This window comes from Cebus imitator, unplaced genomic scaffold (genome assembly GCF_001604975.1).
Source record: "Cebus imitator isolate Cc_AM_T3 unplaced genomic scaffold, Cebus_imitator-1.0 Scaffold392, whole genome shotgun sequence".
NCBI lineage: Eukaryota > Metazoa > Chordata > Mammalia > Primates > Cebidae > Cebus > Cebus imitator.
The window spans coordinates 329,930-348,406 of NW_016107707.1; the positions used below are offsets into that span (position 1 = coordinate 329,930).

The 18,477-nt window shown below is 43.8% G+C and overlaps 1 protein-coding gene across 3 annotated transcripts in view; it reads right to left on the reverse strand.

Moving 5' to 3' along the window:
- Nucleotides 1–695: 695 nt before the first annotated feature.
- Nucleotides 696–18,477, reverse strand: part of GABRB3 (gamma-aminobutyric acid type A receptor subunit beta3) — a 344,831-nt gene continuing 327,049 nt past the window's right edge. For all 3 annotated transcript variants that reach the window (XM_037731338.1, XM_037731339.1, XM_017508495.2), the window contains 2 exons: nucleotides 16,799–17,043; nucleotides 696–5,263 (listed from right to left, as the gene is read on the reverse strand). In XM_037731338.1, the coding sequence (XP_037587266.1) occupies nucleotides 4,922–5,263; nucleotides 16,799–17,043 (587 nt within the window). In that variant the 3' untranslated portion in view covers nucleotides 696–4,921. The remainder of the gene's footprint in view (nucleotides 5,264–16,798; nucleotides 17,044–18,477) is intronic.

An 18,477-nucleotide genomic window follows, 5' to 3' on the forward strand; every position in this document is an offset into this window, starting at 1 on the left:
ATACGATGGAAACAAAGAAGGAAAACAGGACCTGTAAACATTTCCTGAAGAGTTTGCATGATTTTGCTTCAGAGTAAGGAAATTTGGAAGGAAACCTGCTATGACACACTCACCAGCTGAGGGCATTTTGTGAAACTTAAACCACCAGTGGGGAACTTTCCTTTTCAGGTGTTTGCAGGTGAACCAACAGCTTCTCTGGAGGCCTAGAAATATATTTCTCAATAAAAGTTCTATCTAGTCTAAAGTGTCCAAGGATTTGAATGAATTAATTAATTAGTTTTAAGACATTGCTTGATACTTTCTCACTGGAGGAAAAAAAAACAACAAAGAAATTGCCTTATCTTTCTCAAGAACTCAATATAAGGATCAATACCACCTTGGCCAGAGCGTATTGTAGGTTGGCTCCCTGACCTTTAATATAAAAATATTTCTTGCTTAAAATACCTATATGAAGACAGGGACAAGTTAGATCTTTGTGCGTCTAGCTGTCTTTTGAAGTTCAGAGTAAATTGTGATTTTCTTTTTTTAAAGTCATAGTTCAATTGTCTGATATGCAGGCAATTTAGGGCATATTTCTCTTCACTTTCAGCTGGGCCCAAATGGGCCTGTGCTACTCAGAATGACTAGAATTAAAATAACCACACCATCTTCACAAGACAGCCACGGAAAAAAAGAAAAATCAGTCTTCACATTTAAGTCAGTTAGTTCTTTTTTAATAAATTTGAATTCATTCATCAACAAGTTTCATATTGTATCTATCACTCAATTTTGCTGTTTTTTTTTTTCATGTCAAATAATACCAAAAAATTACATCGATGTGCTTAAGCAAAACCGGGTTTAAATTTATCTTTACAATAAAATGAAATCAACATGAGAATTGATTATGACAGCGATCGCCTATTCCTACTAGAATAATCCTGTACTTACCTTAAACACACTCACTGACTTGTGAAGTGGGAACATGAGACACGCGTGACAAAGCATGTTCACGGGGTTGGTCCTAGGGAGAGGCATACGGGAGCCACTCTCTGGGAGGTCGTTGTTGACCCAGGTGTTGGGAATTCAGTATTTCAGGAAAACACGGCACCTTTCAATGCAGTAGAAGAGGTAATCAATCCAAGGCACACTAGCTAGTGTCCTGGAAAAATTTAATTCACCTGGGCAGCTCTTTGCCCCAAGATTCGATGTTACTCTAATGGCTCACACTGAGAGCCAGAGTCAATTCCAAGAGTAACAAAATATTTCACCCATTGTTCAGTTTTGCTTACATACAATGGCCAGAGATATGGACTGGTTTTCAGTGGAGAGTTAAAAAATAAGAATTATGTGATGGTTTATACTTTCAAGCCAGGAGATTCAAAGTTGGACACATTCTAGTTAGAACACACCATTGTGGGACAAACACCAATGGATTATTTACTCGATGCTGAAAATGAACACCTACAACTGCAACGTGCCTGTCCCCTTAAAACCAGCCCCGGTCTTGTCTGGCATCACCTTGGAGATGATCTCCTTGGTAACAATGTCAGTGCTGCGTTTGGAGGGAGTGACGGAAGATGTCAAAGCTCCGGGTGCTGGCATTAAAAACACATGATGTTGCAGATGTACATGTCGCTTCCAAACCTAACGGAAATATTATCATGACATACTTTCTAGTTCATGTGAGATTCGGGGGAAATGGATGTCGCATGGTATAGACAGTGAGGCCCCGCCACAGTCCCGGGGTTGATGAACAGGGGTAACACTTGTTTTAAGGACTACTCAAGTCAGTCTTTCTCTGCAGGGAGTTACGTAGCAGGGCTCTTGCATGATCTCAAGCACATCTGAATATGCATAATAACAAACTGTCGTAACAAGATTCTTTTGTAGATCTTGAGCCCCTATGACACATTTTGGAAAGACAGGACTACTTAGAAATTAACTTTTTATTACTTTCAGTTGTTGAGAAAGAAATCTCATTATGTCCCCAATGAAACGTTTCTTTCCTTACTCACAAGGTCTGGGTGTGGGTAACAGCCACCTCCTAACAATGTCAGAGGTCCAGGTTCAGAATTCCTCAACGCGGCTCAGTTACTGGCTCATAGAACTACTGTGGAGTAATCAGAGGTCATTTTAACACAACAGAGACTCCAATTCAACTCGCTTCTGTTAGCACAGAGTTCTCTTCTCAATGCTCTCACAAGTTTTAAAAATGGAGAAGCTATAAAATAATTTTGTTAGAAGAAAAGTAATTTTCTTCTGAAATGGAGTAAAGCAAACACATACCCAAGGATCTTAAAAAGTTTTTGTTTTTACAGAATATATGTGTGTATTTGTGTGTGTGTGTACGTGTGTGTGTGTGTAGTTACAAACACTATTTATAGTATAGCTAATATGTTAACTTCATCGCAGTGTCTACAAAGTTGTGGATCCCAGTCTTGGTGCCAAATGCGTATAAAAAGCTCAAAAGCTATTATGACTATACCATGCAAATTTATATCCAGAAAACCTTGGGAAGGAGCCTGCAGCTCTTTGGAGCCCCATGGGGTCTCTGCCTGTGATATTTGGGTACCTCAACTATGCATCGAAACAGTTTTAAATCACTTTTCTCCCAGAAAGAATTAATGTCACAGTTCTGAATAGTATAAATTATACACTTAAATCGACCATGGACTGTTTTTGTCCACATCCATTTGCATTTTGGGGGTCCCTTTTCTGTATGCGGACCTCACCTCTTTAATTACTGGATACAGAAAAAGATACCTGAAGTATTGAAAGGGATAAGGGCTTTGCAAACGTATTGTTTTTCTTTAATATGATAATAATGATAAGGCCACTTACAAGGTTTTTCCCAATCTGTCTGACTTTTAGGATCCCCCATTGTTACCCATGGAAAAAAACGTCAGAGAAAAGCCAAGGTCAAAGAAATCCCTGGCTCGTCTCCAAATGAAAATCAAACCGGAGGACAGCGACCAGGAGGAAAACGGCAGGGTCGGAGGCGGGAGAAGGGTCTAAAAGTAGGTAACTGCCTCCGGCGTGAGAGTTTGTGGATTATGTTTTATCTGATGGTGGGTTTTGAACTGTTGCAGATGCCCACAAATTAAAGGCTGTTACGGCCACCAAAGAAAAATCACGTAGTGGTCAGCTCATGCGGACGGCCCACACCACACGCATCCTCGGGGAGGGTGGTGCCTCTGCCTACATCCAGACAACTGGGGCCAGCTGTTGGAGCACGGGGCTAGACTCCCGTCCTTGGTTTTGGATAGAACAGAGAGGGTGAGGCATACGTGGCATTTTGGGATAAAGTACTAATTTAGCAGTTCTTCCTGCAAATTTTGCTTTTTGTTTTTTTCTCCAAATGCTCAACTTCACTGTGACACCTGTTGGCACAACTGTAGTCATTTCAGTTTATGGATGCCTGTGATAGAAATATTGTTTACAAAAAATATATCATCTCTTTTTTTTTCTTTAGAAAGATCTCATCTAAATAGTAAGTTAAGGTTGCGTCTATGAAACCGGTGCACCTTGTCTTGTTTCTACGAGCTTTAAAAAGTCCAAATACTGATGAGGCTGTGGATCAGAAGGAACCAACAGTGACCGTGTTTGCTGCCAGGTTGCCCTCCTTTGCCTCAGAGAACGGTCATGGGTCGCTGGGTGACGCGTGGTGTGTATGGGGTGTGTTCCTGCAGAATCCTAGTCAGTCTAGGAGTAGTTGGATGTGCTTATGAAGTATGTCAGATACAGAAATAAAGGCATGAGGATGTTTCTTAGTTTCTGAAACTGAACAGTAGAAGTGTTTTAGCTTCAATCTTAATTTCTAGGTAACAGAAAGTAGTTACATCACATAAAGGAAAATATGACACTGCATGCTGCCATGATAGCAAGCGTAAGAAACAAAACCTTGGTAAATATACATATATATGCATATTATGCAAATATATTTTCTATTAACATACGATGTTATAAGAATGACTGGTAACATAACTGCAAGGGGGAAAATCATCCTAGATGGTTTTACCTTAGAGTAACGAATAACCTGAGACGTCTATGCTTTCTGTTGGATATCAGGCCTAGAAATCCATACACGATGTAGAGCACATTTTCAGTGACTGAAATGTCATTGCCAAACGTGTCACTGCGTTCGCACACGACAGTGAAGCTGGGTCCACTCCAAGTGAACAACAGAAAAGAACTACACACTGTATATTAGAGTACTTACAATGAGATGCCATTCACTCCTGATGGGCTTTCAAAAGACGGTCCTTCAGACATCAACGTGGGATCTATCTACGTTTAAGACAACAGGTAAGCGCACTGCCAGCAGCTCACCCCAGCCACTAAACCGTTACGGAAAACGTACACCCGATGAAAACAAACCCCATCACCAGAAAAGCCAAGAAGCCTTTGCTTAGTAAACTGAACAAGAGGGTATGAAGTAGGTGACTCATTTTAAACTAGCAATACCACTGTATGAGTTTTCAAAGATTAAGAATGTCTTTCTGATTTTTAAACTAAAACATCTAACTTATGATAATAAAAGACACATTTGGGGATGATGTGTTTCACGCCCTCATTCTCAAGGCATAATATTTAGATGATACTTGTCCCTTTCAATTATAAAAGAAAAAAACTATGACTTTCTTTAATATGCATCCTGTGGTAAATTGTCCATAGCTGCAAAATGTATATATGTATGTGCATTTGTCTTCCATACACACGGCACTGACACCTGTGTGCATAAACATATACACATACATCCTCATATACACGTGTATGTTATATATATGCTGAGAAAGTTCACATATATATACAATTGCGTATGTATATATGTGTGTGTCTGCGTGTGTGTGTGTCTGTGTGTGTACAGGTATAAAAACTTGACAGGCAGAGTAATATTTCACTCAGTGTTAAATGAAGTCTTTGAAAAATCAAGTACAGTCACTCAGTTAACATAGTACAGCCAGTAAACTAAGTTGAAAAGAGAAAAAGTAAATGGAAACACGATCCTGGACCATCTGTCTATGGCATTCACATCGGTTAGATCAGGTATTTTAATTTTGAGCTGCGAAGACCTCCTCCGTAGATGGGTCTTCTTGTGCGGGAGGCTTCTGTCCCCCAGGAATCGGCCATGCCCTTCTCGAGGCATGCTCTGTTTCCTGTACTGGATTCCTGAGTTGTCAAAGGATATTGCTGAATTCCTGGTATCGCCAACGCCGCCTGCGACCTCATTCATTTCATTGTGAACTTCCAGCGATGTCAACAGAATGTTTCCATGAGCATCCACCTAGTTGGAAGGAACGTGCGCATGGTCAGACAGCCAGCATGCCAATCAATCCAATGTTCCTATGCAGAACCCGGAGAGAAGGATGTCATGCTATCACATTACATGCTTCATGAGAAACTGAACATCTGTCAAATCCAGCACCTGTTTTATTGGAAAATGTCCTTTTGGAGGTTAATTGCAGTTGAGAGGTTTTTATTTCCTCGATCTACAAATGCTCCTGTATGAGATTAGATGGAAAAAGGGGAGGGGCTTTTTCAAATTGCAACTTCACATTATGGATACAAATCCTTACTGAAAAAATTAAAGTACAAACGACTTTCAAGATGTTAACTGAGGTGCTCTAATCGTTTTTCACAACTATGCTTTGAATAAAAACTATATTCCCCCACTTGTCTTTGGAAGTCATCTTGTTCCCTTTTTTGATGATATCACACACCCAAATTACAACAGAGAAACACATGAATAGTCCTGTGATTGAAGGACACTCCTGATGGCTTCAGTGGAGCAGATATAGACACCCCACCCCCCAACTCAAGTAGGCTCTCCTTGATCAGTGCTGGTTCTGGCAGGAGGCTTCTTTTGGAAGGGCTATACGCAAAATAGACAAAATTTCCTCCCACAATGGAGCCAGGCTTTATAGCGACAGTATTTTATTCTGAGCCAAATACAGCTTCAGCTGCCTCACGACGATGCCAAAGGTCCATTTTGTTTGTGGGTTGGCCTGCCCTGGAACTTTCAACCTTTCACAGAACTGGGCTGGGGCCTCCAGTGGAATCCTTTCTGAAATGAACCGGGAGCCTCCGGTCCCTGAGTAGGACCCATCCCTGCCACAGCCCCAAGGGCCATTCCACAGTCCCCTGGGCTCTCTCGAGCAAGCCCCATGCTTCCCCATCTGTCTTCCCTTTCTTTGCCTGGAGGGCCATTTTTTTTTGGTCCTATTTTTAGCTGTGGAAAGCCTACCCCGTGTTCCAGTACTAGATTAAGTGTCTGTGGCATCCTCTGTGAACGTTTCACAAAACCAGTTATGTTGTATAGGAATAATTTATTGCCGTATTCATCTGTGTCTTCCCACCTTCTGTATACACTTTAATTTCCTCAATGGCATCCAGCTAGATGAGCAGGAGGTGAGAGGACTCCTGACTGAGAAGGTGCTGGGCCTGAGTGGGGTTCCAGGTAGGTACAGGACTGTTGGTGGGATGGCCCCTGACTTCAAGGGTGCTGGGCCTCAGGAAGGGCTGCACACATCCAGGAACCACTGAGGCTCTGGTGGAAAGGCACCAAAGAGGACTCCCAGGTGTCTACAGGCTTGGTAACACCACTCTAGGTCACTTCATTATGCTTGGGGAAGGTGACGTGGTCAATAGGGTAATGGCCCCCTGGGAGGTTGTAACCACAGAATCAGCTCAATGTGGCTCAATCTTGTCTAATAAAACGGTGAATTGTTTCCAGTTGCCATGGATTGGGAACTGAAGGTCATGTAACCTGAGCATGCCCAGATGAACCAAGCATACAACCGTGGATGGAACCTAAGTGCTCAGACTGAAGAGTGAGGACTGAATTAAGAAGAAAACGCCACATGGCGGGATCCAGCATCCAATCAGATTGAGGTCTGGAGTCCGCCCACACCTCTCAGCCTCACCCCATTGCAAGATCCCATCAGAACATGCCTCATTACCCCACCCCTGTAAAACCTGCCCAAACCCCAGTTCCCGAGGAAACTTAAGAATTTCCTCCTATCTCCTTGCCAGTTGACTCACAATACAACTTTTATTTTCTCAAAAGCTGCTGCCATGGTATTGGCTTCCAGCACATCAGGCAGGGAGCTCATTCGCTGCATGGTACCAAGCTCACAATGCTCACCAGATTCCGTGAGTATGTTGCCCTTCACAAAAGTCACTTCATGCATGTCATTCAGGGCATACACCTTAAGATAGGAAGAGAAGCCTGGATTGTCCAGGGGGGCCCAACCCCATCACACCTTCAAAAGTAGAGAACTTTCTCCAACTGGAAGCAGGAGAAAAAGTCAGAGATAAAAGCAGAGGAACTCAGAGCCTGAGGACTGGAGTCACCCTAGATGGAAAGGCTAGAGGGAAAACACAAGAAGGAAGAAGACAGCTGATAGGAGCAAATCCGGGCCCCCGCTGATAGCCCAAGGCAGTGGGGACCTCAGTTTACGGGCACAGGGAGCTGTATTTGACTAAGCACCTGAACCATCCCGGAAGCACAGTTAACCCCAGGGCCTGTGAAAAGGAAAGGAGCACAGACCTCCAATTCTTTAATTTCAGCCTCCTGACACCCTAAGGCGAGGGCCCCGCCAAGTCCCGCTGTACCTGCATGTCAGGCCTAACGGAATCATGAGATAAGAAGCTATGACATTTGTGGTAATCTGTTAACAGCGGCCATCAAACTACCACACAAGGTGAGAGGGAAGATACATTTGCATGGTGCCTCAAAGAATGAGTAGAAGTTTTTCAGAAAAAATGCAGCAAAAACATGACAAGCCAAGGCTTGAAGAGTACCTGAAGTACTCTGAGAAAGGCAAACACCGTTCCCAGCACACACCACGGCTGAGTCAGATGAGGTCACTATCATCATCACCACCATGACCACTTCCTATCCTCTTGTCAACAGAAATTCCACCTGGTGCTGGGTGGAAACACAAAGCAGATCCAGACCAGTAAGGTTTTTTTGTTTGTCTGTATGTCACACGAAAGAATCTCAGCTTAACTCTTTAAGTCACAAGAAGGAAGAGTGATTTTTAGGTAGAAAGTCATAGATTTCTGAGGACTGAGAGTGCAGACAGGGGCCGCAGGGAGCGTCCCCGGGCAATGATTTCCATCTCCTTTAGGGCAGTCTGTAATGGAAACGCCTAGATCCTGTGAGTAACTGCTCCCTCGGCCACTGCAACACATCTTGGGGTTTCCTCTAAGCCTCGCTGCACACACAGGGTGCCCACAGCAGCAATGCTGAGCCTCTGCCTGTCCAGTCCCAGTGCTGAATCTCTGCAGCTCAGGGGCTGGGGACGGAGTGGAGTCACTCAATGCTCCAATTCCTCCGTGGCCCACACACTCCTGTCCCGTCAGCTCCTAGCAGGAGCGTCCACACTGCAGCAAGTGTGCTATGAGCCCGGGGGGGGCAGTGCTTCTAAACCAACTGCATCCTATAGTCGTAGGATGAAGGGTGTCACCATGGGGTCTTCCCCGTAGTTCACAGGCAGCATTGGTCTGGAAGTGGTCAGATAGTGACCTCATCTGTCCTCCACTGGACGGAGTGGTCTCCTTAGAATGGAGAGTGCCTGGAGATGGTAATGGACCCAGATCATACCACCTACCCTGGGAGAAGACCCTTCATGGAGACCCATGGTGTTGGGAGAGCATTTTCCTATTTTTTTATCCAGCAGAAGGAAAATTCTAATGGAGCTTATATCTCAAAAGCACCTGGAATGTTAAACCTTTAAGGTTTTGACATTTCTCTTCTGTATCTGTCCTTTCTATTATCTTTCCATGGAATGTCCAGCAGCAAAACTCTTTAAATGACAGAGTGTGTCTGCATGTCTTTAGGACAAGGGAAACCTTCCTTGGTTTGGGAGACAGAGTTTCCCATTGTACCAAGAGGATATGGCAGGAGAAGCCCAACAGATAAATTCAGGTGTGGCTGAAACAGGTGCCGTGGCAGTAGCACGTCCCCTGGGCTACCTGTGGGGAAAGAGGGGCCATTCACTATCCCCAAGAAGGGGTAACCTGAACCTGCCCTGGACGCGGCAGGGAGGAGGGCATGACCAGGCAGCCCAGCTGGTCTTTGCATGAATCTTCACAGTAAGATTCTCCAGGAGAGATGCTTGTCCACTGGTCTTTACCTCCTTCTAGCACCTTCCATCATACCTTGTGCCACAAAGGAGAGAAGTAGGTAGAGAGAATGAACTGCCTGGCCCAGACTGGGAGTCTTGTTGTGGAGAGGGTCTGGGAGAGGGGGTCAATCATTTGGGGTTTTCCATTCACTGTTTACTGCAATTAATATGCTTGGTACCCCACCAGATATGTCTGATTTTGAATCATGAGAGAAAGTATTTTTGGTTACCAAGTAAAGAGATTTGATAAATTGAGGTCATTTATCAAGTAAGCTCAATTAGATTTTATTAGAATGCCCAGCATTTTAAACAGTTCTACTTAAATGGTAAGCTTCTATGTTTGAAATTTATTGGATGTTGAGTCAGAAAACAATCAAAGTTGGAAGATGCGTGTAGGTTTGCTTTTCTTACGTAGTAATGCAGAATGTATTCTTTTCAATGACATTAAGTAGCTTGGGAATTACAGTAACAGAAAAGTGAAATCTTTTTCTTGAAGATAGAAAAAAAACAGAAAACATTATTAATCTTTAGAAAAATGCTCTCTACAGACTATGCAACATTTTAAATGACAAAACTGTGAGATGAAAAAAGCCCAGTGGTCCACGTCAGGACGTGGGATGCCTCACTGGAGAAGTCACTTCCACAAAGGGGCTGGGATAGTTTGACACCATTCGTGGAAAACACTGGCGCACGCCTGCCACTTGTCACCATCATGCCCCTCCTAAGTCAGGAGCACAACGTGAACAAGAAGGTCTGCACCCTCAGGGGCTCTAGATGCTTAGGACTTAAATAATGAGCAAATGCATTTAAAAAAATACCGCAAGTTGCCTTTTAAACACATTGGTAATTACTATGAGATGGGGTCTCGCTCTATTTCCTAGGCTTGAATGCAGTGGCGTGACCATACCTCACTGCAACCCCAAAGTCCTGGGCTCAAGTGATTCACTTGCCTCAGTCTCCCGAGTAGCTGGGACTACGGGAACTCACCACACCTCGCTAAGTTAAAAAAATTGTTTTTGGTAGAACAAAACCTCTGCGTTGCCTAGGTTGATGTGGAATTCGCAGGCTCAAGCGATCCTCCCGCCTCTGCCCCCAAACTGCTGGGATTACAGGTTGGAGACCCCGCACCCGGCCTAAACACACTTGTAAATATCATCTCTTTTCTAGTTATAAAAAATACCATATAAAAAGCTCCTCTTATCAAAATCTAGTAGACCAGAATTAACAAATTTGTGGCATGTAATACCAAGGAAAGGAATGCCTTTTCTTTTATTTATTATTATTTTTTTGAGACAGAGTTTTGCTCTGTCACCAGGCTGGACTGCAGTGGCACAATCTTGGCTCACTACAGCCTCTGCCTCCTGGACTCAAGCGATTCTCCTGCCTCCACTTCCCCAGTAGCTGGGACTACAGGTGCACCCCACCACATCTGGCTAATTTTTGTATTTTTAGTAGAGACGAGGTTTCACCATGTTGGCCAGGATGGTCTCAATCTCTTGACCTCGTGATCTGCCCCCCTCTGCCTCCCAAAGTGCTGAGATTACAGGCATGCACCACTGTGCCCTGCCACGAATATGTTTTCTTAAAGGAAGAATGGGGAGTATTCTGCAGGCTGTTTAGTGAGATGAACTTTGACAATTCTAATGACCTAGTTTTACCCGGCTTTATAAAGCTTTGTCCTTTCTTCCCACTACGAAAATGGAAAAAACGTAACTGTGCAGGGCCACCAAATCCTTGACAAATGGCATTCATTCACGGACACACGTTACAAGAGTACGTGTACCACGTCCGCGTCAGGGTGTGCTTATTTTGGAAGATGCAGGGACTCAGATGCTGCCTAGGAGGGAAGGCTTGCTGGGCACATGGAATGCAAGTGGACTGTCCTTTAACAAGCCTAAAGCATGTGCCCCGTAAGTTGGGAGAACAGAAGTAAAACCAACTGTTAGAGCAGGCACTGGTGGGGGTAGGGTGCAGATAAGTGGGAGGGAAAAAGTCAAGGAAATTGTCATGGAGGAAGACAGCTGTCTCAGATCTTGGGGGACAAATGTGGACCAAGAAGAAAGGCATTCTAGGTGGAGAGGACAGGACGATAGAAGGCGCATGGGTCATCGTGCACGTGGGATTTCAGGAACTGCACAGGGAGAGCGAAGAGGACACAAGACATCAGGTCAAATGAATGTTGAATTGGATTTTCCAGGTTTAGAGAGAAATCTGTATGAATCCATGTCCTGTCTTCCCCAGCCCTTTGGCCAGTGTTGTGTTTGGGAAATGACCTCATGAAGGTGGGTCTCAAAGTCTGTGCCTTTGAACTCTAGTGAAGAAAACTTAGCCTGAGGGAAGTCAAAACTACCTTCCCACCTATATGCCATTAATAATTTACAAAACTAAAGTGCTCTTGGGGGCTTTGGACATATACGACCAACTTGTAGCTGTCTTAAGACACAGCACATGTGAGAAAGAACTCAAGAACCAATACAATTTTGCATTATTCTTATTTCAGAGTGGGCAAACACTCGTAATGGAAATAGTGCAGGTAACTCTCATTCCAGTGTGAAAAGGAAATTGAATATATGTTGAATTGATAAGATCTTAGTGTGAAATAGTTTGGCTGCCTTATTTATGGTTTTACATTTGTGTGGTTTTAATTTTAAACATGAACCAGTATGTAGAAAATTTCCACCAAAATTACTCATTGATTTTTTTTTATCTGAAAGAACTAAAGTGTTATTAAAATCTGTTAAATTTTAGGAACCAAACAACTTAAACAAATATTTCCAAAAGATATGCTAGTCTTTTTCTATAACCTACAATTTAAGACTTAAAGTAGAAAGAAGTGATTGTGGGTGAAATACTAGGCTGAAATGCCCTTTATAGAATGACAGATGACTTGCAATTTTTAAGTCATTTCACGAATACTCCTTATTTTGAAGGGTTCATCTCACATATACTATAATTAGAACCATTGATTTCCATGAAGTTTTTCTTCCTGCTCTATAACCTTGACAGGTGCAAACATTCAAAGACTAAAAACATCTCATTCAGAATATAGCACAGAGGGATTTTAGGTTTTTCCTAAAATATGTCGCCAGATTGGCACACAGTTGATATCTCATTCTCTAATTTTCTTCCAGCTTCTAGTTAAGTAAAATACTCTAGCTTTAGAGGAATGAGAAAGGATTTGCCACGTAAAGAATGAAATTTTACTCTTTAGTAAGACTGATGTTGAGTCTGCAGCTCTGATTCCTTGCCAAGAATTATGACTTTCTACCACCTCATGAAATTCAAATACTAATTGGTCAACTTGTAAAATATCGCGAGGCTTGTAACCATAATGCGTGAATTACAACCAAAGATGAACTCTTGGATACAGAAACAACTCCGGAAGAAGCAGATGGTGCCACAAATAAATTAAGGTCAAGGCGTACATGGCGCCACGAGTCTGGGAAGCTATTAAGCGAATGAGATGCCTTAAGCATTCAAGAATCAACTGCTCAGCTAAAATATTGCATAAATACTAAATATGAGGAAAATGCACTCATGGTTTTACAGTAGGGTCTAAAACCATATTTCCAAGAGGCAGTTGTTGGTGGTGGCTTACAGTGTCCATAAGGGTACAGTTTTCTCTTGATATGCCTTACAGGACACAGAAAACGTTCTCAGGAAGGACAAGGACAAGCCAAGTCCCTGCTGTGGGGCCAGCCGCTGTCAGTCAGGGGAAAGCGGCAGAGTGCTGCTGGCCACACTGAGATGCAGTCCCAAGTGCTGTCCCTGACACATCACAGCACTGTTCAGAATAGCAAAGACAGAGGAGCAACGTAAATGCCCTTCAACAGTGGACCGGATTAAGGAGTGGGGTATGTATATATCATGGAATACTATGCAGCCATAAAAATACCACATCCACTGCAACAAGACAGACGAGGCTGGATGACATTATCCTAAGGAACTAACACAGCAACAGAAAGCCAAATGTGGCATGATCTCACAAGTGGGGACTGAAGACTGAGTATGCATGGACGAAAAGACGGAAACAGCAGACACCAGGGCCCACCTGAGGGTGATGGGTGGGAGGAGGAAGAGGATCAAAACACTACCCTTTGGGTACTATGCTCATTACCTGGATGAGGAAATCACCTCTATGCCAAACCTTGGGACATGCACTTGAGCCTATAACAAACCTGAACATGCACCCTTGAAGCTAAAATAGAAGTCAAAGAACAATCGAAGGCCCGTGGAAGCCATTAGCCTGTGTGTAGAGCACCACTTCTGTTTCACATAAAATTGGATTCTTTTCTTACTTTCCTTTAATTCATCCACATTACTTGATATAAACTTTTGGGGAGGTATATTTCTATTTAAAAATTAGCACTAAAGTCTTAGGTGTATTCAGGCACAATTTTTAAAGCCTGTCTTTAAGAGCATCAAATATGCATTTAAAATCAGCATACATATAACCGTATGTTGACGTCACACCTTAAGTACCAATCTACAATTACAGATTCTTAAAAATATGAATATACGAAGGCCTTACTAAGATTGCTGAGAAAACAGAGGAACAGAGTTTTGAAAAACCAAACAATAAACATGGACTCGTGAATCAACTAAAAATTTCTTTTGTATCTAATTTATATTTTTCCACATCCTGCTAATTTTCTCTACAGATGCTAGAGTTTTTTATCTTTTTGTTTTTATCTTATATTTTAAGCCTCACACTCACAAAGGTATTTCTACAGCACCACAATTTGTTCTAAAGAGTCTCATTTGGGAGCAAAAAATTTATAATCTGTTTAAGAGGAAATCTGGAAAGACAGCATAGTATGCGTATGTGTGGGTCGTGTGCCTCTGTGATGTAAATGATGTGATGAATTCTAGTTTCCTTGGAAACAGCATGACCAAAGCGTATTGTGTGTTCCTAGTAGGATGTGGACCTATTTAGAAACATAACAGTATGATACTAAGTATGTTTTCCACTAAGAAATTCAAGATAGTTTTGCCTGTGAGAAGCCTGATTATATTCACAGATCCTCTGTTTTCTGACCAATTCTATTTATGCTGGGCTGAAAGGAAGGAGCCATTTACATTCACTTAATGTGCTTCCATGGGTTCATGAACGTTCGTGGGTCTCTGCCAGGCCTAAGGCACAGGCAGTTCTCCAAGGAGCTACTGCATTCACTGGGAGGTGTGGACCCATTAAGGCATGGAGAGCACAGGAAAGAGCAAGGAAACCTCCACAGGCTTGAGAAATAAGTGTGTGATATGGTTTAGATCTGTGTCCCCGCCCAAATCTCATGTTGAACTGTAATCCCCAGCATTAGAAGTGGGGCCTGGTGGGAGGTGTATTAGGCCATTCTTCCATTGCTATAAAGAAACACCTGAGATGGGGCTAGGCATGGTGGCTCATGCCTCTAATCCCAGCTCTTTGGGAGGCCAAGGTGGGTGGATCACCTGAAGTCAGCCCAGCCAACATAGCAAAACCCTGTCTCTAATAAACAAATAAAAATTAGCTGGGCATGCTGGTGTGCACCTGTAATCCCAGCTACTCAGGAGGCTGAGGCAGGAGAATCGTTTGAACCTGGGAGACAGAAACTGCAGTCTGGGCGAAAAGCACAAAACTCCATTTAAAAAAAAAAAAAGAAAAGAAAAGAAATACCTGAGACTGGGTAACTTATAAAGAAAAGAAATTTAATTGGCTCATGGTTCTGCAGGCTGTACAGGAAGCATGATGCTGGCACCTCTGAGCTTCTGGGGAGGCCCCAGGAAACTTACAATTATGGCAGAAAGTAAAAGTGGAGCAGGCACATCTCATGAGGACAGCACCAAGAGGGGTGGTACTGTGGTATTAAACCACTCATGAGAAACCGCCCTCGTGATCCAATCACCTCCCACCAGGCCCCACCTCCAATACTGGAGATTACAATTCAACTTGAGATTTGGGTGGGGACGCAGGCACCTCATGAATTGTTTAGCACCATCCCTTTCGCGCTGTCTGATAGTGAGTGACTTCTCATGAGATGATTTGGTTGCTAAAAAGTATGTGGCATATTCCCCCCCTCCTTGTTCCTACTTCTGCCATGTAATGTGCCTGGAGCTCCCCCTTTGCCTTCCCTCACGAGTACGAGCTTCCAGAAACCACCTCCGAAGTCCAGCACACATTGTTGCCATGCTTCCTCTAAAACCTGCAGAACTGTGAACCAATTAAACCCATTTTCTTTATAAATTATCCAGTCTCAGGTATCCCTTTATAGCAAGGCAAGAATGGCCAAACACAGTAAGTTTAACATGAAGCATTTTTTTTAAATGTGGGAAGAAACCCAATATATAAACAGGCAGAAATATATCCTTGAGGAGTTGAGGGGATAGAAGAGGTGGAAGGATAAATGTAAAAAATTATATTGGAACTATAATGTGCTTTCATTTGAATGCTGTTTATAACACACTGCTTTTACATAAGCCGAAATGACATACAGTGATAAAGCAGCTTTGTGATTGGAAGGATGTAACAGCACTGCTGAGTTGGGCTGGGCTGGAGGAGGGGTGTGGTGTGAAGGGCTTTAGAAAGTCCATGGGCTTCCAGAAACCAGGTGCCTAGGTCTGCGCAGCCCTGGCTTTTTGCAGAACGCAACTGGGCGGTGCCAGGGCAGATCTATGACAGCTTCCGGAGGGAGCACTGCCCCTGCCTTACTCATTCTTTTTGCACTTTGCTTTTTCCCTAAAGGACTGTGGCCCGTGGGCAGGTGGACAAGAGAAGGTGTGCCTACTTGAGTGCAAAGAGTGGCAGCATGCTGGGTCATCAAATTGGTAATTTTACAACTAAGGGAGTATTGAAACATTTTGGAAAAATGCTTCTGTAGGTCAAATTCAGTCTCCACCCCAGCATTTCATTCATTCCAGGCCTATAGGTTCTCTTTACAGGAAGCTACAGATGATTTAGGCTTCTTCAGCATCAGCACTAATATTGGTTTGATAGGAAGCCCTGTGGCTTGCACAGGAAATATTTCACATTATGATCATCCAGCCTGCACAAGTCCTACTCAAAGCTCAGGCAAGTGTATTTAAAAACCACTGTGCCCTGTTACTTCTGTGAGCGGAGAATTTAGAAGGGCCATGGAAGTCTTCTACTGTGAGCTCCATACAGAACCTTTCCCTTGCATTGCACACCAGGCCAGAGATTGGTCCACCTGCCCTCACCCAGATTCGAGAATGCGCTCCACTTCTCAACAGGCTGACCTTCCAGGTAGCTGATCTTTTAAGGGGCGTATTGGTTAGAGGAAGAAAGCCTAGGTCTGAGCCCTGAGGACAGACTGGGGTAATGAAAGTGACTGTTGGGAAATGCCTTACCTGGACAAAAAGCAACTGGGCTGGGGGAGTGTGCATGGAAATGCCAAAAGTCCACTACATTGGCCAGGCCAGTGGTCCTTTTTGTATAAGCCTACATCCACTGGTTTCAGTCCATTCTGGCCAGTCCTAGCTAGGTGGTCAGAACTCCACTGGACTGGCTTGAGCAAGCCCTGAATAAAAAACCCCTGGGTGCCATGTAACATGGACTAGTTCACATGTACAAGAAGCATGGGAAGGGGTGTGTGGCTTGACTTACACTACTAGGGGAAAAGCAAAGCAAGATCATGCAGGTAAATGCAGTAGCTGCTGAGCTGTAGGGCCACGCGGGGTCAAGGCGGTGGAGAGCCTACCCTATTGCTTTCGCTCTTTGAACGGTCGTTCTTTGCCTTGGCTGTCTTTTCTGCAAGCTTCTTCTGCCTTTGAGGCCCTCTTCCAAAGAAAATGTAGTTGACAAAGGCGTACTCCAGAAGGGCCAGGAACACAAAGACGAAGCAGCCCATAAGGTACATGTCAATGGCTTTGACGTAGGGGATTTTGGGCAAGGTCTCCCGAAGGTGGGTGTTGATGGTCGTCATGGTCAGCACAGTTGTGATCCCTAGAAAAGAAATAAGACGGTGAGAGGCTGCGGCTTTGCCACACTGGCCTTCACTCTTCACTTTCCTTTTATGTTGTCTCAAACAGCTTGATGCCGTCGGAGATAATGGGTTGAACACTGTGGGGCGACTGGAGTGCAACAGAGCGTACATCGCGTCGTTTGGGTGCGCGTCAGGCTCGGAACAGCAAGCGGACGTCATACTCCTGGGAAGTGGAGCCGTGCAGAGCATTCCCCGCCCACGACACCTTGCTATGACAGAGGATGGGGACTTTGAGAGTAGAAGAAGAGATACGGAGAACAGAAAACAATGTGGTTTTGATGAACGCTGGAAAAAATAAAAATAAGCCCAGAATTTCGCAAAAAGCGCTAAGTGTCTAGTTAAGAAAGCTCCAGGAAAAGAAATGAATTTGAGGTGTCTGTGGCTTCAGAGGCGAGGCTGGCAGTGAGAGCTCAGTGAGACAGGCTGTGAGAAGAAAATCATTTCCACTACAAAGCTTATTGGAAGCAAGAGGAATGAGGCAATGATTTTTTTAATTGTTAGCCATGAGATCCAGCCCTGAGCTCAAAGAGAAACAGCTGAGTGAAACTTCTGAGGGAAGATGATCTCACAGAGTGAATTCCCTTCTCAACTCAGAAAGAATCTGTACATCAGCTGCTTGGGAAATGTTTGCTCAAGTTAAGGGTTCATGATTTCATTCATTTTATAGAATCTCACCATATTCTGGGGCAACTCACCAGGTCCGTTTTTTAAATGTCATTATATTGACTTCTTTACATAGTATTGTATGGATCATCTCACTGTTTCCCATATAGAGCTCACCTTTGTCTAAAACCAGGTAAGGACTATATTTGACAATTCTCCCCCACAGCAATAGACACAAAATTCTGCATTGAATCATCTGAGGCCATAGAGACCAGGTGGCAAGTTGGTGACATGCCCAGAGCTTGTGGAGTGGAGTTGCACTTACAGGAAGGGCACGGGTCACTCCCGTGTGGTGGGGCGGGATGGTAGTACTGCAGCTGACACGTTCTCTTGGAGACTATATTTCTGAAATGTGAATACATCTCAAGGAAGCCAGACCGCTTTGAGGGCTAAGCTCTTTTCTTCCCATGTGACTGATGCCACTGAATGTCAATATGCGGCTTTCAGAACCCAATAAAGAGAACAGTTTCTGCTGCACCGCTCTGTCAGGCCATCCCTCAAAAAGGAGGCTTTCAAAGGAAAGAGCCTAACCATAATCCTTCATCCTCGGTAACCCAAAAACCACAGGACATCACTGAGGCCAGGAGGTTGTGCTAGCCCTACAGTTCAGCACTGTCAGGATATGGACTCTGGACGGAGCCCAGGCCCTTCTGCACATGGTCCCAGCCCAGCCCTCCATGGCAGGGTTTGGATTTGCTAAGCATTCAAATTTCATCCCCTCTGATTTCCCA